This window comes from Canis aureus, chromosome 25, assembly GCF_053574225.1.
Source record: "Canis aureus isolate CA01 chromosome 25, VMU_Caureus_v.1.0, whole genome shotgun sequence".
In the NCBI taxonomy this organism is placed as follows: domain Eukaryota; kingdom Metazoa; phylum Chordata; class Mammalia; order Carnivora; family Canidae; genus Canis; species Canis aureus.
Window position 1 is genome coordinate 36,635,841 of NC_135635.1, and position 25,439 is coordinate 36,661,279.

Sequence of the window (25,439 nt, forward strand, 5' to 3'; positions counted from 1 at the left end):
GTACATTAAGAGGATTATTCATCATGACAAAGTGGGATTTATCCCCAGGATTCAAGGCTGGTTCAACACTTGTAAAACAATCAACATATTAGATCACATCAATAAGAGAAAAGACAAGAACCATAGGATCCTCTGAATAGATGCAGAGGAAGTATTTGACAAAATACAGCATCCATTCTTTATTAAAACTCTTCAAAGTGTAGGGATAGGGATATGAAAAGCCCACAGCAAATATAATTCTCAATGGGGAAAAACTGAGAGCCTTTCCCCTAAGATCAGGAACACAACAGGGATGTCCACTCTCACCACTGTTATTCAACATAGTACTAGAAGTCCTAGCCTCAGAAATCAGACAATACAAGGAAATAAAAGGCATTCAAATTGACAAAGAAGAAGTCAAACTCTCCCTCTTCGCAGATGACATGATACAGTACATAGAAAACCCAAAAGATTCCACCTCTAGATTGCTAGAACTCATACAACAATTCAGCAATGTGGCACAATACAAAATCAGTGCCCAGAAATCAGTGACATTTCTATACACTAACAATGAGACTGAAAAAAGAGAAATTAAGGAATCTATTTTATTTACAATTGCACCCCAAAGTATAAGATACCTAGAAATAAACCTAACCAAAGTGGTAAAGGATCTATACCCTAAAAACTACAGAACACTTCTGAATGAAATCGAGGAAGACACAAAGAGATGGAAAAACATTTCATGCTCATGGATTGGAAGAATAAATATTGTGAAGATGTCTATGCTACCCAGGGCAATATACACATTCATTTCAATCCCTATCAAAATACCATGAACTTCTTCAGAAATTTGGAACAAATAATCTTAAGATTTGTATGGAATCAGAAAAGACCCTGAATAGCTAGAGGAATATTGAAAAAGAAAACCAGAGCCGGGGGCATCACAAAGCCAGATTTCAAGCTGTGTACACAGCTGTGATCATCAAGACAGTATGGTACTGGTACAAAAGCAGTGGAACAGAATAGAGAACCCAGAAATGGGCCCTCAACTTTATGGTCAACTAATATTCGACAAAGCAGGAAAGAATATCCACCGGAAAAAGGATGGTCTCTTCAATATATCATGTTAGGAAAATTGGACAGCTATATGCAAAAGAATAAAACTGGACCATTCTCTTACACAACACACAAAGATAAACTCAAAATGGTTGAAAGATCTAAATATGGGACAAGAATCCATCAAAATACTAGGGGACAACACAGGCAACAACCTTTTTTGAACTTGGCCACCATAACTTCTTGCAAGGTACATCTAAAGGGCAAGGAAAATGAAAGCAAAAATGAACTATTGGGACTTAATCAGGATAAAAAGCTTCTGCGCAGAAAAAAAAAAAGTCATCAAAACTAAAGACAACCTACAGAAAGGGAGAAGATATTTGCAAATGACATATCACTAAGGGCTAGTATCAAAATCTATAAAGAACTTATTAAACTCAACATCCAACAAACAAAAAATTCAATCATGAAATGGGCAGAAGACATGAACAGAAATTTCACCAAAGAAGACATACACATGGCCAAAAAGCATACTAGATAATGTTCCACATCACTTGCCATCAGTGAAGTATAAATCAAAACCACAATGAGATACCACCTCATACCAGTGAGAGTGGTGAAAATCAACAAGACAGGAAACAACAAATGTTGAAGAGGATGTGGAGAAGGGGGAACCCTCTTGCATTGTTGGTGGGAATGCAAACCGGTACAGCCACTCTGAAAAAGAGTAATGGAGGTTCCTCAAAGAGTTAAAAATAGAGCTACCCTATGACCCAGCAACTGCACTGCTGAGGATTTACCCCAAAGATACAGAGTAGTGAAACAAGACACCTGCACCCCAATATTTCATAGTAGCAATGTCCCCAATAGCCAAGCTGTGGAAGGAGCCACAGTGTCCTTTGACAGAGGAGTGGATAAATAGGATGTGATATATATAGAGAGAATGGAATTTTACTTAGCCTTCGGAAAAGATGAATACCCACCATTTCCTTTGATGTGGATGGAACTGGAGGGTATTATGCTGAGTGAAATAAGTCAATCAGAGAAGGACAATCATCATATGGTTTCACTCATACGGGGAATATCAGAAATAGTGAAAGGGATTATAAGGGAAAGGAGGGTATCTGAAAAATTAGAGAGGAAGACAAACCATGAGGCGTTCTTAACTCTGGGAAACAAACAAAGGGTTATGGAAGGGGACCCAGTCCGGGGGTGGGGGTAACTGTGATGTGGGGCACTGAGTAGGGCATTTGATGAGATGAGCACTGGGTGTTATACTATATTTTGGTAAATTGAACTTAAATAAAAACAAATTTTAAAAATTTCAAACTATACTACAAAGCTGTAGAAATTTGTGCAGTATGGCACAACAATACACATATAGATAAAAGAAATGGAATACAAAGTCTAGAAACAACCCTGTATTTATATGGTCAATAAGTATATGACAAAGGAGGCAATAATAGACAATAGGGTAAAGAGTCTTCAGTAAATGGTGTATTAAAAATGGAGGACTATGTGATAGAGAATAAAACTGGACCACTCTTTACATCATACACAAAAATAAACCTAAAATAAGTTAAAGATCTAGAAATAAGGTCCCAATCCATAAATATTCTAAAGACAGGATAGGTGACAAAATCTTAGAAATAAATCTTAATTTTACTCTTTTGGATATATCTCCTTCGGTAAGGGCAACAAAATGAAAAATAAATAACATCAAGGTATAAAACTTATGCTGATCAAGGAAAGCTTCAACAAAACAAAAAAGCAGCCTAATAAATGTAACAAATTCATATGATATATAATGCAAATGATATATCAACAAGGGGTTAATATCCAATATATATAAAGAAGTCCCACATCTCAACACCAAAAGAACAAAAACAAGAGATTTAAAAAAAATAGGCTGAGGACCTGAATAGATATCCTTGGAAAGAAGATATACAAAAGGCCAAAGACACATGAAGAGATGCTCAACATCACTGATCATTAGGAAAACGTAAACCAAAACTGCAAAGAGATATCGCCTCACACACGTCAGAACCAAAAAAAAAAAACAGGAAATAAAAAATATTAGACAGGATGTGGAGAAAGATAACTTTTGTGCACTGTTGGTGGCAATTTAAATTGGTGTAGTCACAATGGATAGCACTATGAAGGTTCCTCAAAAAATTAAAAATCAAAATACCATAACGTGCAGAAAATCCACTTCAGGGTATCTATTTGAAGAAAATGAAAACATTCACTTGAGGAGATATAACTACCATATATTTATTACAGCATTACATGCAATAGCCAAGATATGGAAGCAACCCATGTGTCCAACTATAGATAAATGCATAAATAGCAGCTACACACACACACACACACTCACACACACACACACACACACACACACTGGACTATTACTTGGCAATGAAAAAAGAATGAATTTTTTTGTCATTTTGACAATATTGATAGACCTACAGGGTTTTATGCTAAATTAAATTAGACATAAAAAGACAAATAATTCATGATTTAACTAGTAATGTGAAATCTAAAAACAAAACAAAACAAAAAACAACTGAAATATACTCATATGTAGAGAAATAAAAGTTGTGATTGCCATGAGTGGGGTGGAAATTCTGAACAGTTGAAAGGAAGTATGTGGTATCTTTCAGTCATAAAATAAATAAGTCACAGGAATGTAAATCATAGCATACAGAATATAGTGGGTAATGCTGGATGAATTTTTATGGTGATAAATAGTAGTGAGCTTTATCATAATGGTTGTATCAGAAGCTATATAAATTTTTATCACTATGTTTATACTACAACTATATAATATTGTATGTCAATTGTCCATCATTAAAAATAAATACATGAAAATATAATTGTCATTCAGTTTTGCAAAAATAAAACAGAATGAAACAAAACACAGAAATACAGACCAGGCAAATACACATGTAAATTTCCTTAAAAATTATTTGCAAGTGAACTCCAATAGTGTAAAAAACAGGAAAAGATTTCCGTTACTGCAAATTAAGCAATTTAGATTTAATGTTTTATTTCTTTTGATGTTCATGTGTCATTTAATTGTGTTTTAAAAGTACTTTCTCTGGCCTCTCCCAATTTTTTCAGTGAGGTGAAATTTTCAAAAATTACATTTGTTTTTCTCCCTACATAGTCTTAGGGTTTTCTTAATTTACAACAAATATTCCTATCAAAATACAAGCAACAATTATCATTGAAGGATGAATAAATAATAATATAAATAATTATTTAATATTCAAATCTGGTATGATGCTATTGTTCAATTTTATTCCTTCACACAGAAATTTAGTTTTTTAAAGCAGAAACATAAATAACTTACTTACAAATAACAAAAAAATTAATTGCAGGTATATTAACAAAGTCAAAAATTGAGAAGTATGGAAACTGATGTCATTGCAACAGAGATAAAATTGATTATAGCAAGTCTTCAAAATTTGTGTCAAGTATCATTAAATATCTGTCACTGGATGATGGTTTTAAAATATATTCAGTATAATAAATGTGACATGGCAAGAGCATTAGAAAGAAGAATGTAATGCCAAGATTTAGCAACCTTGTTTAAAAGCAAAACTTAAACATCTAGGACATTTCTCATAAGGCCTAAGTCCTCCGTGTTTGTGAATCAGATGGAAGTGAGTGACAGCCTGGGTGGCCAAGTCTCTGACCTCAATATCTTGTGGAACATAACAATTTCTCAGAGGTACTTACCAAGGGACAAACTAAATGACACACTACAAGCTGAAAGTCTCAGACATTCTGAACGTGTGTGATGAGATAAAGTGTCTTCAAAATGTAAGAATTTCCTGTTCAAATTTTAAGTGACACATTGATGAGAAATCAACTTTTTCCACTATTGCCTCACTCTGGGTTCTCACAGGGCCGGCAGTCTGTGAAGACCACAGATATTGTCTGACCTCCCACTGGAAGATGCAAGACTGGCCAACAGAAGGTATGTGTCACTACTGCCCTGTCTCTCTCCTAGACACCTCATTTAGTGGGAGATACAAATGCTGGATGGGGTGCAACTGAGGTACAATTAATATATAATTAAATCACAGAGAACATTGGTATCTTTATTCCAGCAATTCAGAGTAACAAACAAAAGTGAATTTGAAATACATTGGAGAACTTCTTAAAATATTCAAATTCTTGCCTGAGGAGAAGTAAGTAAATGCATATACACAGGCACAAACTGTTTGCAAATCAAGATAACTCAAATGAGATCCCATAAGCATCAAGACAAGGAACTCAATTTGGACTTTCATTAGTTATAGATATAATCAGATAAATTTTTTATATTTAGTTGAGCCTTTAAAAATTGATTCTTAAAATGAATCCATCAAATCACAATCAAATGTAACTCTTCATACATTTGCTTAGATGAAGTGCTTTGATTTTTCATAAAAAGCAAAATGAGGCACGTTCTATGAAATGCTAATTTGAATTTAAGTATAAACAATCAAGACTTTTTAAAAAGTTGAATAAGTTTTAGTAAAAGAAGTTATTTAATACTGAAAGACACCTCTATCTAGTGAATTATGTTACATGGTTTAAAGGATATGAATGAGTACTGATAATGTGACTATTCTGCTATAAATAATCAAAATAAATGATGTATAACTGACAGCTTAGAAACCCAGGTGGAGTATTAAGTGCTTTATATATATTATTTTATACATATTTTAATTCCCATTTTATTTTATTTTTTTTTTAATTTTTTTTTAATTCCCATTTTAGATTAGTAAAAACTAGATAGCTAGACAGGAAGTTATTTGTTAAAGGTCATACTTTGTAAGTTTGAGAGCTACGAGGAATTCCAGATCTCCCTGACTGGAGAGTTCATTGACTGAATTATGAAAATATATTGATTTAATTTATTGGAATTCTGTATACAATTAAACCACCCTCACAGCTTTTGACATTCATAGATGTTTCTAGAAGTTTGTACCAACAGTGTTGTTCCATCTGTTCCAAAATATCTACACTTGTTTTATCTTTTGTTCCAAAAGATCTACACTTGTATTTATCATTTCATGGTTTCATGTCTTTGCCATCAAATCAATGTCAATTTCTGGTGTTAAATAAGTACTTCAAAAAATATTTATTGTTTTTTTGTTTGCAATATGGTTCAGGTTTAAGAAGTTTACGTGTTGTGACATTTTTCAAAATATAAAATCTTTCTTTTAAAATTTAATGATTTCTCATAACTCAACAATTATTCAAAGTAAAAATTCACTTGATAGCACTGCATTACCCTTTAGTAAAGAAATATAAGTCCAAAATAAAAGTCATTTGCTACAGGAAATTCCTACTTGTGCTAAAACTAGTATTCCTTAATCTTAGAGCACTCAATTTTTAACCAGTATGGACTTAAAAATTGTCCAAAAAGTTGGTATAGCATTTTTTCTGATACAGCATTTTAATTTTAATACAGTTGTTCTACTACCATTGAAGTGCTTCTGTGCAATCTGACCTTATATTAAGGACAATATTATTCCTGAATTGCTTTCTCCTTGACAACTTTATTGCTTTACATTTTTTAGTCAATACTGTTGTGTCAAACATAGAACGTCATTGTAGAGATACCTATTCTATCATAAAACAGTTCTTCAAAGATGTAAGGAAATTAGTACCAGATTTTACATTGTTCAACTGCAAATGAACTCACTCACCCTACACTCCACCCCGTGTGACTGTCCTAGCAGTCTTGTCACTACATATACTCTTCATCAAGTCCTTCAGTTCGGTTCCACTCAGCACTGTGCCTGCCACTACTCACCTGAAGAGATGAATAACCAAGGGGTTACCTATGGAGAACTTAATATCATGAAAAACTCAAAAAGACAGCAAATGAAAGCTAAGGGCACTAAGTGTTCCACTTCAGTAACTGAGCAGGAAATAACCTATGCAGAATTAAATCTTCAAAATGCTTCTTGGGATCTTCAAGAGAATGGAAAGTACTACCACTGCAAAGGTAAAACATTCACTACACACACAGCATAACTGTTCTAGGATGTACTCTTGGGGTGCAGGGGCATAGGTGAACAAGTAGGGAATGATCTATATTTTTCATTTGTGAGGATCAGAATGTGGAGTAGGGATATGGTACTATAATTGAAACTGAGAACTAACTGTGTTCAGGAATTGTAATTTGTGGTCTTTATCACATCTTATGGGGTAATAGATTTACTGCAACTGCAACGATATATTCTGAGAGAAGATTACAATGGTCGATACAGTTTGGGGGCCATGTTTTTATATGTGACTCCTTGTGCATCATTGGTTCTCTTGTATGTAAATTTCCTAAATGATTATTTCCATCCATCCTTTGTCAGTGTTTTCATTTCTCTTCCTAATATTTACCATTATGTCCAGAGAAGCTCATTGCTGGGATCCTGGGAATCATCTGCCTTGTCTTGATGTCCACTGTGGTCACAATAGCTGGTATTCTCTGTAAGTGTTTGAATGACTACAAAGGAATTTTTCACTTTAATGATCATCATCAGTACCCGTTATACCTTGAAATATTGCATAACATTATTGAATTGTATTATCTCATTTTAATGCCCATATGCTAAGTGTGGAATGGTTATTTTGGATTTGTCACATTAGAAATAACAATAAGGTAAAGATTATTATGAATATGTTCAGATTTCATACCTCAACAAGTTATAGAAGAGGCCTTATTGAGATATACAAATTAATTCTTGAGATTAGTTAAATCAAATACTGTAGGAGTGGTGAGGTTTGTTCTTCAGGCTTGAAATACTTTTTCCCATGTGTTCATCATTTTATTAACTTTTAACTGGTAAGATCAATTTTATTACAGAGTTTTCTCATCCTAAACAATACACTAAATTTCAAACTAAGAAACTCGAATCATATGATTTATTTAGTTTAATATTAAGTTTTAAGAGGATTGCTTTAAATTTTCTAGCTACTAAAGGACTGAAGCAAAATAAGACATATCTGGAAACAAGGAACCAGAGAGGTACAACATCATTTTCAAAATTCTGTTGTTAGTATAATTTCTATTTTATCTCTATCTTAGCCTAGGAAAAGATGACAATGGATTATTTATGGAAAAATAAATTAGAAAATCATGTAATAAACTCAGAAATAATGATTATAGGAGGGTATTACTTTTAATGGAACAATCTGAATAAATACTCATTTAAATCTCCATATCCATTGTTACCTTAATTTCACTCCTGCTATAGCATGGTAAGAAATGAATCATTTTACTATTTTTAAATAGTAATTTCATTCAGTAAACTCTCAGGTCATGTAGAAATGGATATTTTTGTGTGTTTGCTTTATATGAACATATACATTAGGGAATGCTAGACCAGCCATTCTTTGCTGAGTGTATGAGCCAATTTTGTTCTATTTATACCATTCTGTGAGCATGTATGGGTATGTATACATATGCAAGTATGTAACTTAATTTGAATTTCTTAATATTCAAACTTCTTTTGGATGATATTTTATAATCTTTCTTTAGTTTATCACTGTGGTCATTGTCCGAAAGAGTGGTTTACATATTCCAACCATTGCTATTACATTAGCACTGAAAGAAAACCATGGAATGAGAGTTTGGCATCCTGTGCTTCTAACAACTCTAACCTGCTCTGCATAGATGATGAAGAGGACATGGTAAGATTTCAAATGTTTCCAGATTTTATTAAAAACTTAAAAGTTAAATTATATTTAATTTAATTTAATTAATAATTATATGAGGATTATTTTCCTCTAAGCATTAGTATGAAATTACATGGTCACATATACGTATATATTTCAGTATATGAAATTATCCCTATATTTCTCTAGTTTATTGTGTAAATACACGTTATACAAAATAGTCCCTTGTTCTAAAACTCAGTAGCCTGAGTGATTAGATAAGTTCTAATAAGTTCTGGTGATTCTATAACACCATTTTTCTGGGCTGTGAATCATTAGAATATTCTCTTTTGTGAGATGAGAAGTGCTTGAATATGTCTCTTGCCCATTTCTATGAGATGGTGTCTTCTTTTTCCTTCTTAGACGTCCTTCTTCTAGGGGCGCCTGTGTGGCTCAGTTGGTTAAGTGTCTGCCTTTCTTTGGCTCAGGTCATGATCTTAGGATCCTCGGATACAGTCCCTCATTGGGCTCCCTGCTCCACAGTGAGTCTGCTTCTCCCTCTCCTACTCCCCATACTTGTGCTCTCTCTGTGTCAAATAAATGAAATCTTAAAAAAAAAAAAAAGTTCCTGTAATATTTTAGATATGAGCTCTTTTCTGAGTTTATAAGATGCAAATGGATTTTTGACTCTGTGACTTGCATTTTTACTCTGAAATTGGGGTCTTTTAATGACAAAAATTTATTAATGTTACTCTGGTCCAATTTATCATTTTGGGTTTTAGTAGTTACTTTGGACTGATTTCAGAAGTCAGTCAACGGACATGAATATAATTTCCTATGTTACTCTCCAGGATTTATCTATCTTTATTTCTTTATTTTTTAACTCTTAAATAGGGTTCATGACCTATTGGGAATTTATTTTTTGTGATGCTGTGAGATAAAATAAAAGGTTACAGTTTTCTACATCATGACCTAATTTGTGGAGTATAATTTATAGCAAAGTAGATATTTTCTTCATAAATAACTTTATATATATAAACCTGCATATATGTCCGTATATGATCTAATCTGCTTTATAATATAAATACTAGATACTAGACACTAGATATCATTAGATAATTATATATACATATATAATATACATATATATACATATATCACAGTCTATACAGTCTATCACAATCCACAGTCTTTCACAACCCACAGCATTTTGATTTAAATATAGACCCGTACCTTTCTTTACATTCCTTTACTGTGCTCTATTTATAATTTTCCTAAATATTTCTCTACTTATATTGAGAGTCACATGGATGTTATAATTTTGCTTCAAATAGCAAACAATTTAGAGAACACAAGAGGTGAAGGAAAGTACATTAGACCTAAGGATAGTTTTATTCTGTCTTTTGTTCTTTTTCCTGATGATCCTAGATTCCTTCCATTATCATTTAATTCCTGTTTAGATAATTCCCCTAGCAGTTCTTTCAGAGTAGGACTGGAGTGACACATTTTCTTAGTTTTCCTTTATCAGAGAATGTCTTGATTTCCCCTACATTCCAAAGTGATATTTTTGCTGAATAGTCCATTGTTTTCATTTGGAATACTGCACATAGCATCTAAAAATTTTCTGTCCTTCTAGCATGACTTTTTTCTGTTATTTTGACTGGAGACAAAAAACATTTTGGGAACTTTTTCTGTACCTACAGGTGCCCTTGGGTTGCCAGCCTCTCTGGCACCAGTCTGGAACATATGAGGTAAAGAGAAATTCCAGGGTGCTCACCACCATGTCATTCTTTGCATCTGGAGTGCCCAGTTCTGTTAGCTTTCTCATCACTTGTCTAAATCTTCTCATGTTGTCATATCCAGGGGGTTCAGCTCTATTTGATGGGAGGAATAGTGAAAAACTTATCTTCTCTATCTTTCCAGAACAGGAAGTCTGATTTGTAGTGGTCTTAATATGAATGTTCCTAAGACTGACAGTGTTGAGTATCTGTTCCCGTACTCATTACCCATCCATTTATGTTTTTTTGATGAAGTTAACTACTAAAATATTTTGGTTATATATTTAATTTTTATTATTGTATTTTGAGAATTCTTTATGTATCCTGGCAGCAAGGCTTTTTTATTAGATGTATGATTTGTATTTTCTCTGAAGTCTATGATTTATCTTTCTTTTCTCTTCAAAGAGAAAATTATCCTGATGGACTACACTTGATCAGTTTGTTCTTTTATGGATCATGTTTTTAGTGTTCTAAGAAATCTTTGTCCCTCTTTAAGTGGTGTGTTTTTTCCTAATACATCTCCTTGAAATTTTATAGTTTACATTCATGTATGAGCAATTTTTAACATTTTTATAGTATAATGTATATAAACATTAATATGATTTGATACTGAATTGTTTCAACAACCATTTGTTTTTTTTTCTCTCTTTCAAGTTTTCATTTTAGTTCCAGTTAGTTAACATACAGTACAATATTAGTTTCAGGTATAGAATTTAGTGATTCATCACTTACATATAACACCCAGTGCCCAGCCACAACATTTGTTGAAAAAGATTATACTTCTTCCACTGACTGACTTTGCATCTTTGTTGAAATCTCCATTCCATGTATATGCATGTATAAATTTGTACTCTCCAATCTGTTTCATTAATCTTGTTATGTATTTTTATGTCAATTTCACACTTTAAAAACCATTATTTTTGTAAACAGTACGTTCATAACAGTTCTTTTTCAGTTATTGTATCTATTTTAGAACTTTGCCTAGATGTTCCTTGTTTATTTCTATCTTTCTAAATTTTATTTTTAAATTAAGAATGGATATTAGTTTTTTCAGTTGCCTCTGCATCAGAGAAATCACATGATTTGATCTTCTTTGCTCTGTTCATGTGATGGATTAAGATTATGGAATTTCAAATGGAAATCCATCCAACATGGTATTGCTTCAATAAATCTACTTATGTCATAGTCCTTTATTTTACATATTGTCCAAATCTATTTTTTATTGCCACTAACATGTAATTTCTTTTTTTAAAAGTATTTCCATCAAAATGCATATAACACATATTTTTTTAGCAACTTTTTTCTTCCCTACAAGGATTTCTTTTTGGTATTTGATCAGCATTACATTTTCTTCATTCATAAGCATCTAAACATTCTGTAAATGGTTGTAAAAAGTATTCTGCTTTGCAGATAAAATTGTGCTAGAAGTTGTAAGACACTTCTGATATTCTTTTTTCCTTTGGTTTTGGTTTTCATAAGTTGTATTTGGTAGGATTTTTCCAATTTTATGTATAGTTTTAAATATGTTTGCATATTTTCATAATATTCTCTTATGATAGTTTTACTGTGGCATAATGTACATACAGATGGATGCATACTTAATGCATGTCAACAGATGGCTGAATTTTCAAGTCTCATCATCACACAGAATAAGAAAATTAATTTTACCAGCACTGCAAAATGCCTCTTCGTGTTCTCACCTCTGTTTACCAATCATTTATATAAATGGAATCATACAGTATGCATACTTTATTTTTGACTCCTTCAAGTGAAACTACGCTTGTGCAATTCATTAATATAGTTGCATGAAGCTGTAATTTGTCCATACTCCTTACTCTTCTACTGTCTGATTCTACTACAGTGTATTCATCCATTCTATTGCTGATGATTTTGGATATATTTGGGCATTGATTCATATGGGGCTTGCATGAGTTAACTATTGATACTTCACAATCAGCTTTCACCTAAATGTATGTTTATCATTTCTACCTTCTATATCTTTAATTGGCTCTTCTCTGTAAAGTTTATTTATTTTATTTATTTTTTATTTATGATAGTCACACACACACACACACACACACACACACACACACAGAGGCAGAGGCACAGGCAGAGGGAGAAGCGGGCTCCATGCACCAGGAGCCCGACGTGGGACTCGATCCCGGGTCTCCAGGATCGCGCCCTGGGCCAAAGGCAGGCGCTAAACCGCTGCGCCACCCAGGGATCATTCTGTAAAGTTTCTTAAGAAGAAAGCTACTCAGGTCATGCATACATAGTATTCTTCCTTTTGAGTAACAGTGACGAAGGTATGAATTGTCTCTAAACACCACTTTGGTTCCATGTTAAGAATTTTAATGTATTCTCAATTTAGTATCATCTAATACAAGGCATCTTCACAGATTTCATGTTTGAACTGTAAATTTTTCAATGTTGGGTCATCTTTTACATGTTTGGAAATTCCTTAAATTTCTTTCTGTTGTTCCTTTGTCTTCAGAGAATATATTTTTATTATTTCCATCCTTTAAATGTTTGATCCTTATATATAACCTTAACCACTTTCAATATATGTCAGTTATGTAGAGATCGTTCCTAGTGCTTTGACAGTCTTCCATAGGTCTCCTGATTCTGTGACTAGCTAACTATTCTCTCACTCACTGATGGAAAAGCTCTTAAGTCTCCAACTATGCTCATTGCATTGTTTATTTAACCTTCCACATCTGTCAGTTTATCCAACTATGCTCATTGCTTTGTTTATTTAACCTTCCACATCTGTCAGCTTATATTTCATGTGTTTGAGGGTTCTGTTGTTAGGTGAATAATACATGTTTATAATTACTTTATATTCCTCTTATATTGACAGCCTTAATAGGTTGAAACGTTTCTTTTAATTTCTAATACTTCTTGTTTTAACAGCTACTTTGTTATTAGAATAATCATTTCTGCTCACTTATGGGGTTAATGTTTGTAGAGTCGATCTTTTGCTATCCTTTTACTTACACCTATTTGTACATTTGAGTCTAACGTGTGTGTGTTATAGAGAACATATAGATGAATCATAATCTCATTCAGGATGACAATTTCTATCTTTGATTACAATAATTATTTAATTCATATGAATGTCATTGTTGGGGTAATTGGATTTAGGTCTACCATTTTCCTATTTATTTTTATGTCTTGGTTTCTCTTCCACCCTACCTCACATATTTTATATTAAACATATTTTAGTATTCCATTTTTTTTTTTTAGTATTCCATTTTAATTCCACTATTATGTCTTAGCTATATTCTTTTTTTTTTTTTTTTTTTTTTTTTTTTAATTTTTTTTTAATTTATTTATGATAGTCACAGAGAGAGAGAGCGGCAGAGACATAGGCAGAGGGAGAAGCAGGCTCCATGCACCGGGAGCCTGATGTGGGATTCGATCCCGGGTCTCCAGGATCGCGCCCTGGGCCAAAGGCAGGCGCCAAACCGCTGCGCCACCCAGGGATCCCTCTTAGCTATATTCTTAAGCTATTTCCTTAGTAGGATCTATTGGCCTTACAAATATATTCAATATATCCCTTTTTTTTAATTGAGAAGAAATTGGCATATGACTTCGTATAAATTTAAAGTATACAATGTGCTCATTTGATATATTTATGTCTCTTTTTTTAAACTTAAAGAATTCACTTTAGCATTTCTGTAGGCCAGTCTAATAGTTAAAATGTCTTCTGACAAATGATTTAACAGACCAGCACTGGAGTCATACTGCTGCTCTCCTCTGGCTGCCATCTCGGATAGAGTTGACACTTTGACACACCATCCTGTGGCGTGTTGAGAAAGTCTTTATCTCTTCTTCAATTCTGAATCAGATATTCTTGGTTGACAGGTCATTTTCTCTTTGATCACATTAAACATATCATCCCACTCTCTCCTGTCTTGACCTGGGAAGAAGTTCTTGCTGAGAGAATCCTTTTTGGTGTCTGGTGTGGCATGTTGACCTCAGAGCCCTTAAAGCAGTATTGGAACTGATTATCCAGGTTCAGGCACAGATGGAACTACCACAATGATTGCATGTTGGTGTACAAGTTCATTTGCTAAGGCTGTGGCACTAGTGTCTAGCATGGAGGCATGTGCAGGCATTCTGTGGAAATTGTATTTGGGCCTCAGGGGCTCACCACCATGACTCTGGCTGGCTAGAAGAATGTAGTAGTGACATGGGCTCTGTGATGAAAAGGTTCAGTGGGGGCTTAGGCCCAGGGAGCAAGGTATAGAATAAAGATGGTGTTTCAAAGTTTCAACTCTGCCCCAAGTAGCAATCACAAGAGAGCAGCAGCGTGATCCAGTGGTAGTTTGTTCAAGCCATGTGTCAAGACCCAGGAGCTGGGCACAGAGCTCTAGGAGCCAACACCAAGTGACAGTTCATGCTATGACGTGGGAGCTGAAAGTATGTTTTGTGATGCAATACTGTATTACCAGCAATGAGGACTCAGAGCACTGCTACGGAACCTATGAGAAGGGGTTCAAGGGGTGGCCCTAGCATTGATGGGTCAGACGCTTGAACTGTCATAGGTGGAGGAAAGATTCCAGGCAGCAACAAACTAGTGTTGTTAGCAATGGCAGTTCAGAGTCCACACCTGGGAGTGGGGTTCAAGCAGTAGAAGCACCTTTTACAGTGAAGACCCAGAGTCAGGACAAAGAACCCAGTAGATGGGACTCAGGGCAGCAGCAGCATGCACCCCTAATGGCAACCAAGGCATGTCTTAAGATGTGGGGGCAGGGCTCAAGTTAGTAGAGACCGCCGAGTAATGTTGAGACAAAGCCCCAACCTGGGACTAGGAGTAGACAAAAATCAGAGGCAGTCCTAATCTTGTATATGGTGGTGGGGGGTGGGGTGGTTTTGCAATGGTGCCAAATCCCTAAAAGCAGCAGTTGGGGTCCCTGAAGACCAGTCTCCCCATAGCAATAGCTTCTGCTCTGGGAGTAGTTACAGGGTAGAGGGGGCACTCTGTTCTGCTCCATCACGTGGAGTCACCATCAGTGGGCCACCTCTGTTGCAAAAACTACAGATGTCCACAAGGTAAAGCTTGCTGAGTTCTCCTGTTCCACTTCTCTCCATGTGGTGACTCCCTCTGAGGAGATTCCTCAAAGTGCAAAGCAGCCCTCAATGGAAGGTTGAGTCATGCTGGTAAAATGATTTCCTTACTTACCATTTGGCAATCCTGGATTTTTGAGCTCCAGGTTTTGATACTTCTTTGTTTTGTTTTTTCTTTTTAAAAAATTTTCATTTAAATTCAATTTAATTAACATATGGTATTATTAGTGTCAGAGGATGAATCCAGTGATTCATTAATTGCATATAGCATCCAGTTCTCATTATTTCATGTGCCCTCCTTTGTGCCCATAACCCAGTTACCCTATCCCCCCCACCTCCCCTCAAGCAATCCTCAATCTGTTTCCATAGTTAAGAGTCATTATGGTTTCCCTCTATCCCTGTTTTTGTCTTCTTACATTTTTCCTTCCCTTCATCTATATTCATCTGTTTTGTTTCTTAAATTCCACATTTGAGTGAAATCATATGGTATTTGTCTTTCTCTGACTGACTTATTTCACTTAGCATAATACCCTCTAGTTCCATTCATGTCATTGCAAATAGTAAGATTTCATTCTTTTTGATGGCTGTGTGATATTCTAGCCATCTGGGCTCTTTCCATTTTTTGACTATTATGCTATAAAGATTGCTGCTATGAATATGGAGTACATGTGCCCCTAAGAATCACTATGTTTGTAACATTTGGATAAATACCATGTAGTGCAATTGCTGGGTCATAGGGTAGCTCTATTTTTAACTTTTTGAGGAACCTTCATACTGTTTTCCAGGATGACTGTACCAGTTTGCATTTCCATCAACAGTGTAAGAAGGTTTCCCTTTCTCTGCATCTTTGCCATCATTTCTTGTTTTCTGTTGTTAATGCTAGCAATTCAGATCAGTGTGAGGTATTCTCTCATTGTGGTTTTGATATGCATTTCCCTGATGACAATTGATATGGAGCTTTTATTCATGTATCTTCTGGCCATTTGTACGTCTTCTTTGGAGAAATGTCTATTCATGTCTTTTCCCCTTTCTTTACTGGATTTTTTTAGTTTTGGGGTGTTGAGTATGATAAATTCTTTTTAGATTTTGTATACTGATGATTCTTTGTTATCCAGAGCATTCCTTGAACCATTTCTAGTTTGAAGTTGTTTAGTTTTTCTTTTTACTATTTTTTTGCTAGGTTGATGACCATTGGGACCTCCCAGCCTCCCATCTTGCTGATGGCACTCTTCACATATATACAATGAACTGGTCACCATAACATTCAAATTAATTCTGACTAAATTCTGTAAATAAATTATCACTAACATATCTCTTTTCCTCCCCTATTACAGATATGCCTATAGAAATTTTACAAAAATTTGCATCATATCATTTTGCTTTGATGAAAGGCCTATGCTAGTGCCAATTTTTGCTGAATGACAGAAATCTGAAGGGGATTTTTGCTTTTATGCTAAAAAAAGGTGAAAATAGTGTTCAGTGTTAGTTTTGCTGTTATAGAGGTAGTACATGTGCCAAGCCGTGGGAATGACCTTGTCAAGTTCCTCAGAAACTACACTTAGCATCTTGATATCAAGGGTAGGTTTCAACTGTATTTTGGAAGATCTGTGCTTCAAGATCTCAATTTATTTTGTGCATCTATTAGCAATTGCATCCATTAGCAATATGTATTTTAAGGCATCAGAAAAGTCTAAGAGAGATTCTTTTTAGGACCATGGAATGCTCAACAAATTTTCCATGGAAATTAATCATAATTGCTTCTTCAATTTACACCATTTCAGCTTAGGAAAAGTTTCATAGGAACACTTTATTTTCAGAAGAGTGGAAAACCTGTATTTCTATTTTTAAAGATTTTATTTATTTATTTGGCACAGAGAGATAGAGCACAGCAGGCATAAGGAGAGGCAGAAGTAGGCTTCCTGCCAAGCAAGGAGCCCAACACAGGGCTCTCAATTTCAGAACACTGGGATCACAACCTGAACTAGAGGCAGATACTTAACTAGCTGATCTACCCAGGTGCCACTGAAATCTGTACTTCTTACAAAGTTGTACTGAAGCCAGATGGCACTGGTTTCTGAATACCAATTATGTATATCTTCCTACACTATGTTCATGATTTCACACTGGTGACATGAAATGAACCATTACTGGTGAAATTGCACCCCCAAAATTAACAAATGCTTAAAAAAATGTTTTCTTTCCCCTCCATGTGCCATATAACAGCACAAGATTGTATTCATATATGGTATAGGTCCAATCATATGGTATTGTATTGGTGACTTTAAACAATCTTATCTGTACCAGCAATTGCAAGAGGAAAGTATGCATACAGATTTTTAAATTCACTGACATATTAACCATTAATGCTATTCTTTATTCATTCTTGTAGATTTGTATTACAATTTAGTGACCTATAATATTAGCTTGAAGAATATTTTTGGAATTAATATATATATATTTATATATAATATATATTAATAAAAATATAATAATATTATATTATTGGAATAATTTTCCAATATTTTGGAATATTTTGGTCCATAAAGAAGAAATTCTCTTAGGTTTTGTGTCTGTCATGGAGTCCTTGTAGATCTTCTTTCTTGTCAGACTGTTTTACAGAGTTTATACTTCTTTGAGAGGACTTTTGTGTGTGTGTGTGTGTGTGTGTGTGGTGAATAGGTTTGTATTTTCTTTCTTTTTTCTTTTTCTTTTTCTTTTTTTCTTTGTATTTTCAGCTCTGACCCTCCCTGTCTTTTTATTCTTCATTGTTTCTGGTGAGAGCATGGTTAATCATATTTTATTTTCCTAAATATAATGGCCAGTTTTTCTCTCCCTGCTGTCAAGATCACTTCTTTTTGTTTGCCTTTATTTTATATTTTAAGTTCTGGCAACCAAGCCACATAATATAAAATTTACCATATTCACATTACCTATGCTTAAAAAAATGTTTTCTAGAGCACCTTTAGGTTTATAGCAAAAGTAAGACAAGACAAAGAGATTTCCTGTATTCCCCTACTGCATATATCTATGCACCTGTAGGGCATAGACTCTCTCACTGTCAATATTCCTCAGTGACGTGGTTCATCTGATAAACCTATATCGACGCATTTTTATCAACCAGAGACTATAATGTACTATCAGGTTTACTCTTGATGTTGTGCATTGAATGAGTTTGGAGAAATATGTAATGACATGTATCAACCTTTATGGAGTTATGCAGAATAGTTTCAGTGCCTTAAAAATCCTCTGTGCTCCACCTATCCATCCTTTCTTCCCCACTAAACTTTGTCAACCACTGATCTTTTCACTATCTCTATAGCTTTTTCTCCAGTCTGTCATACAGTGGGAATCATACTTATCTCACATCTTACATCTAACTATATCATGCATCTTCAACAACTTTAAGCACACAGTTTAGACTGCTAGCTATAGTAATACAGTAATTCCCCTCCCCCACATCCCCTCAACCCTTAGGAATCACCATTTACTTCTGGATCTATCAGTTTCACTACTGATGTGAATGTGTATTCCTATTGTGTGTGTGTGTGTGTGTGTATGTGTGTGGCTTATTTCTATAACCATATTGCTTGAGACTCTCAACCATGCTGAAGCATGTGATAGAATTTCTTTCCTTTTCAAGGCTGAGTAATATTGCATTGCTTTGTGCATACTATTATGTTTTCTTGATCCATTCATCTATCAGTAGACATTTGGGCTGCTTCTACCACTTGGTTGTTGTGAATAATGCTGCAGTGAGCATGGGTGTACAGATATCTCTTTGAAATCTTGTTCTCAATTATTTTATGTATTTTCCTATATGTCAGAGTGCTGATTCATAATATTATTCTATATGTGGATCCCTGGGTGGCTCAGCGGTTGAGCAACTGCCTTCGGCCCAGGGCGTGATCCTGGAGTCCCAGAATTGAGTCCCATGTTGGGCTCCCTGCAGGGAGCCTGCTTCTCCCTCTCCTTCTGTCTCTGCTTCTCTCTCTGTGTGTCTCTCATGAATGAATAAATAAAAATCTTTAAAAAATAATAATAATATTATTTTAGTTTTAGTTTTCTGAAGAAGCTCCATAATGTTTTTCATATTGGCAGTCCAGTTTACATTTCCAACGGCAGTGTACAAGAGTCCTCTTTTTCTACCTTATCAACGACACTTATTTTTTTTATAATATCCATCCTAAGGTATATGAAGTGATATTTCATTGAGGTTTTGACTTGTAATTCTCTGATCATTGGTGATAATTAGCATCTTTTCATATGGTTTTTGATGATTTATAAATCTCCTTTGGAAAAAAAAATTTTAACTTAAATTTTTAATTAAATGCCCATTTTTTAACTGGGTTATTTGGTTTTTATTGTTGTTACTGATTCATAGGATTCCTTATATATTTTGGATATGAATCTTTTGTCTGATATATGATTTGCAAGTGTTTTTTCCCATTTTGTCTTTTCATTCTGCTGATCGATCCCTTTGATGCACAGAAATATTTTAGTTTGATGTTAGCTCATTTGTCTGGAGTGGACTCTTCCTTCGTGGTCTGTGCTTTTGATGTCATATCCAAGAATTAATTGCCAAATACAATGTTGTTTATTTTTCCCATGGTCTTTTCAAGGAGTTTCATAATTTTACATCGTATGTTTAGGTCTTCAGTCCATTTGGAGTTAATCTTAATATATGATGTAAATATAAGCATCCAGCTTCACTTTTTGAGTGTGGATAGTTTCCCATCATAAATTGTAAAAATACTGTCCTTTCCCGATTCAGTGGTCTTGGCAACCCTATAGAAATGATTATATGGAAAATACAGGGGTTTGGGTCTGGATATATCTTTAAATTATTGTTTCTATGGCAATTTAGAGCTTGGGGATTCCTATTGCTATGTCTTGCTGATGTCACCTCCTCTCCGGTCTGAAATAGTATCCATGGCAGAGGTGGATTGTGTGGTGGATACGTGGTCTAAGGCTGATGGAGGTGAAAGATGTATCACCCATTCTCTGATTTTCATACTGACTTAGGTCACCTCTTAATTCACCCTGTTCCCTCAAGAGTATTTCTTTGTGTTCTTACGTGATCTTCAGTCATTTTAGTATGATGTCCTGAGATGTGGATTTCTTGTGCACATTCTCTTAGTTTGCTAAATCGCTGGGGTCTATAAATATTTTTAAAAGATATTTAGAAGTTATTCATACATTGTGACGTAAGATTGATTCTCTGGTTTATTTTGCCTCTCTTGTCCTTCTCAGGTTGAACTTAGAACTATGTTAGTTTTACTGATATTGTTTTGAAGGTTTCTAAACCCTATTAATGATTCTCTCTCATCCTGTGGGATGAATACTCTTACTCCTTTTTTCAATTTCATCAATTATTTTCTCTGCCACTCAAGTTTTCTGCAGAGTTAATTTATTGAAGTTTTCATTTTAGATATGTATTTATAAAGCAAGAATATCTCTGTGGTCTATTCATTTTTTTCTCTATTGATAAATCCTACTTGCTAAGTTGTTGCCATCGTATTTTCATCCAATTATTTGAACTAAATTTTTTAATTTACATATATACATAAATATAACTTCAAAGTGCTTTTTTCTAATAATGTAAATCTTATCTGCATAAAAGTTTCTATTGATCTGTTTTATGCCTTCTAATATGGAAGATATTTTCCAGTTTCTTTTCATTTCTTTTGGTGATGTTCTTGATAATATTGTTTAATAAACATGCATTCTCTTTCATATTTCATAGATTTATTATTTTTTGTAAGTTGTGTAAACTTTACTGCAGAATCTTATCCTATGAAGTTGACTTTCTGATATTTTTGTTTAGTTTTCCAAAATCTTATTATTTTTTTTATTTTTATTTTTTGCCTATTTTACTGGGTATGATCCTTGTGATTTGTATCTTAGATGTCAATCATTAATATTTTTAAAAGTCTATATTCAAATACTGCAAGTCAGTAGGGCTTCCACCATCTGCCATGTGATGTGTGTGCTTGTGTGTGTGTTTGTATGTATGTGGGAGTGTGGTAGGGAAGTGATCATAATATTACTAGCAGTTCTCAAATTTTCTTCATCTTTAACTTTCTGCTAGGTTCACTTTGGTCTCCTCTCCCTGTGTGCATAATTTTTTCCATCTGCCAAGAGTGTGTAGAGGGCTCATGTCAACTCTTCTGCTGTACTTTCCCATACAGTATCTTCCCATTATATTTACGAGAATCAGAGCACTTGGAACAAAGACCACAAACTCTGACTAGTAAAAATATGGGTTTTCCTTATCATGACTGAGTAATATCAGCACTTTGGGCTGAAAAATCAACTAATTAAGTTTGTCTCTGTGGCACCAGCAGCATTGCTTTTTGCAGCCAGCTTTTCCAATTGTGAAGACTACTGTTCTTCTTGGTAACTGATCTGGGATGACAGGTAAGGAAGTATTGGAGCTGCCCTAAGGAAAGGAAAATTACACAGGAAAATTACAAGGTTCTTCTTTTGACTTGAATACCTAGGATTTTTTCCAAAGAATATTTCACAAAGGACTCTTAACATTTTGTCACCTACCAGAGCAGCCAAAATTGTTGCTTTTGTCAGTTTCTCCTCTTACTTAGTCCTATGAAGACACTCGTAGGTACAGTGTGTCCAGTGTGATACATTATATTATAATTAGATGGATACTATAATGTAAGAAAGAATTTATTTGTTACTACAAAATTCAAATGAATGTAAAAACTTCTATTTGATTTATCATAAAATCTGTTTTCTCATAGTATTGGTTGAACTTCTTTACTCATTCTTCATGGATTAGAATCTCCCCGATAATCAGTAATAATTCATCTGTGTGGTCAAAAAGCTTCACTTCCTTCTCCAAAGTGTAAGTTTCCTGAGAATGTTTACATTTTATGACTTTAAAGAATTATCTTACAAGGAAAAACATTAATATGTGAAAAATTATATAAACACAAATGTTGCAGTGTTTTCATAGAAAATGATAAGGGAAATATTTAGATTTTGATCTGTAACTATTAGGCAATAAACAAATAAATTTTTTATTCATAAATATTATGGTGTATACTACTAAGATTAATGAGATATAATTCTCTGTATTTCAGATTGTCATTATCTTCAGAAAGTGATGGGAATTGTCCATATTTCAACTTTGACACAAACAAAACTTCTCATGAAGACTGTTTAGACTTAAAACCATATATTTGTAAACACCAGGCATTAGTTACCTAAATTTGGTATAATGCTATCTCACAATCTAAAGAACATTATCTCTCATTTCTTCAAAAGCCATACAATTGTTTTCTCAGAATTTTTTAAAGATGTTATTTTTCAGAGCAATTTTAGATTCACAACAAAATTAAGAGGAAGGTACAGAGATTAACTCTATTGCCCCTATCCACACATGTGATGACCTCTCCAATTATCATCATCCCTCACTAGAATGATCCTTTTGTTACCCAGGATGAATCTGTAGTGGTGCATTATAATCACCCAATGTCAAAAGTGTACCTGAGGTTTCACCCTTGGTGTTGATGTTATACTAACATAAAAGTATATATACTCAGGTACATACTACATATTTCTTAAGCCTTTGCTATTGATTAAGATGAATTACACTTAAATTAAAAATCAAAATATCAAGTACTCTTTTTATAAATTCCTCAATAAAAAGAACAATTCTACTAACATTTCAAATTAATTGATTTTTCTTAGCCCTTAAAGGAGCTGCAAATAAGAGTTGAACAGCCCAGGGTGTCAAGGTTATCAGTCAGAGTTGAATCAGGACACAGACACCAAGGGAAGTTTGAGTAAACAATTATCTATTTGTAAGGGAAAGCCTACTAAAAGGAAAGGCTACTAAGATAAAAATGTAAGAACACCTTAGGGTTAAAAGAGAGTTCCCAAAAGACAGATGGCCAAGAAGCTAGATCTACTCTCTGAAGGTGGGATTCAAATGTCATTGAAGACAACGTGCCTCCAAGCTTCATGGCAGACGTGTTCACAGAATTGGCCTGGAACAGAGCAGCTCCACAGTCCACAGGGCTGAAGCTGGTGAGGATGGATTTCAGGCTGTGACTGTCAAGCAGGAAGAACCCCTGCCAGTTTGTTAAGAGGCATAGAGCAAACGGCAGGAACTATGACTGGTACAGGACACAAAAATTTGCTGGAGGCTGAATACACTGCACTTCCTGCATGCATGCAGCTGGCAACCAAGCCATCATGGCCAAACACCCTGATAAAGCATGAAACCAGGAAAAAGAGCCCTCTCTGCTTCAATGTGTCTCCATTACCTCTTACTGACAAAACCCAACCTCGGATGAGCTGACAAGAGAAAGAAAGTGTACAGCACCTAGCTCCATTTTCTGAGAATAAGGCAGTAAGGGATTGATTTGGAGCTGGGAGTACTCAATTGTTAACAAACACTCAGGGTGATCATGCAACCACCACAGGGTGGCTATATAAGGCTCTTGCTTTTCACATCTGCCCCACTTCCTCAGAGAATGGAACCAAAGTGTACCTTCAGAATCTGTTGTAGGGCAGTACTATGAAAGGTTAGGTTCATTATACCATAGAGATAGATTTTCATTGAATGAGAACCACTGTCCTTTGATACTTTTTCTTTCATGGCATTGTCTTCACCTGGATTCAGGTATATTGGAAGAGTTCTTGTTTTATTAAATTCTCCACATCGCTACCTCTGTCATTCTTTACTAATCTGTTAAAAATACTTTGAAGTTAAAAATAAATGTAAAGTAGTGAAGAAAACAAGAATTAAAAGTATAAGGATATTTGCATAGAGCACACAGCTAGTTATTGACAGAATTCAGGACAAATGTTAGTACTTTGATAATGATTCAGAGATCTTTTTACCCTAATTCAATTATAGCAGAGAGAGATAAACTCAATAATTATTTGCAAAATAATTCATATTTTATATATGTTTATCTCTTTGAAGATATATTTATATTCTTTATATTCTCTGTGCTTATTCCTTATGATCATATAGGGAAGTTATGTGAATATTCAAAATCAATTTCATATACTATTTAAATGGTAGCTATAACTAATTGCTAAAGTTGTGTCACAAACAACCCAAGATTGCATTAACATTTAAAAATAAGCATTTATTTCTCATTTGCCAGTCTGTGGTTTGGCTATGTTTTAGTTGATTGACATTGAGCATGTGTGGATTTGACTCCAGACTAAATTCAGTTCAGATTTTTTTTTAATACTTCATTGTTAGAAGAGCGGGCTACCTGGTATATTCACCAGATATCAGTCATTTTGACTTAAGAACTTGATCCTTCTGTGCCATCACCTGTGACATGATAATAATTGTAGACACTTCATAGGGTTGATCTGAGGAATCAATAACAATGCCTAATGATCCTTAAAATACAGCCTAATCAACGATGTTCTGGCTATATGTGATCGCTTCATATTTTACCTTACCAAAACTCAATAAAAGTCATCTTCCTAGAAAACCCATGCTCCAAAACTGTATTTTTTCCTTTCACCCAGTGAAATAGCAAGGTATCAAAAATATAATCTGACTTAACCACTTTGACCATATACATCAAAATGTTTGCATTTTCAAACAGGTTTTTGAGAAATTCAATACATGTCACATATGCACTATAAATAGGAGTAATTTTTTCTGGAGACATATTTTCTGTTTTGAAATCAAGTTTCATTTACTGTTCTTTCTGTTACTGACCAAGAACCTCAATCTCCTCACCCAGTTTGTTATATAGACATATGTAAAGGCTATCTCTTTTGGAATTGAAGAAATTTGAGATCAATTGTCAAGGTTTTATGAGATAGCCTGTTCAATTCCTATATTTGTAATTTTGTTTCCTGGTAATAATTAGTGTAAGTTATGGATAAAAGAAGTCTTAG

The 25,439-nt window shown here is 34.3% G+C and overlaps 1 protein-coding gene across 1 annotated transcript in view; it reads left to right on the top strand.

Moving 5' to 3' along the window:
* LOC144297513 (uncharacterized) overlaps nucleotides 1-25,024 on the top strand; it is a 49,790-nt gene extending 24,766 nt beyond the window's left edge. The window contains exons 7-13 of the mRNA XM_077871793.1: nucleotides 4,949-5,020; nucleotides 7,447-7,524; nucleotides 8,009-8,062; nucleotides 8,576-8,727; nucleotides 9,180-9,233; nucleotides 22,301-22,404; nucleotides 22,643-25,024. Coding sequence (XP_077727919.1) covers nucleotides 4,949-5,020; nucleotides 7,447-7,524; nucleotides 8,009-8,062; nucleotides 8,576-8,727; nucleotides 9,180-9,233; nucleotides 22,301-22,404; nucleotides 22,643-22,769 — 641 coding nt within the window. The 3' untranslated portion in view covers nucleotides 22,770-25,024. The remainder of the gene's footprint in view (nucleotides 1-4,948; nucleotides 5,021-7,446; nucleotides 7,525-8,008; nucleotides 8,063-8,575; nucleotides 8,728-9,179; nucleotides 9,234-22,300; nucleotides 22,405-22,642) is intronic.
* The last annotated feature ends 415 nt before the right edge of the window (nucleotides 25,025-25,439 follow it).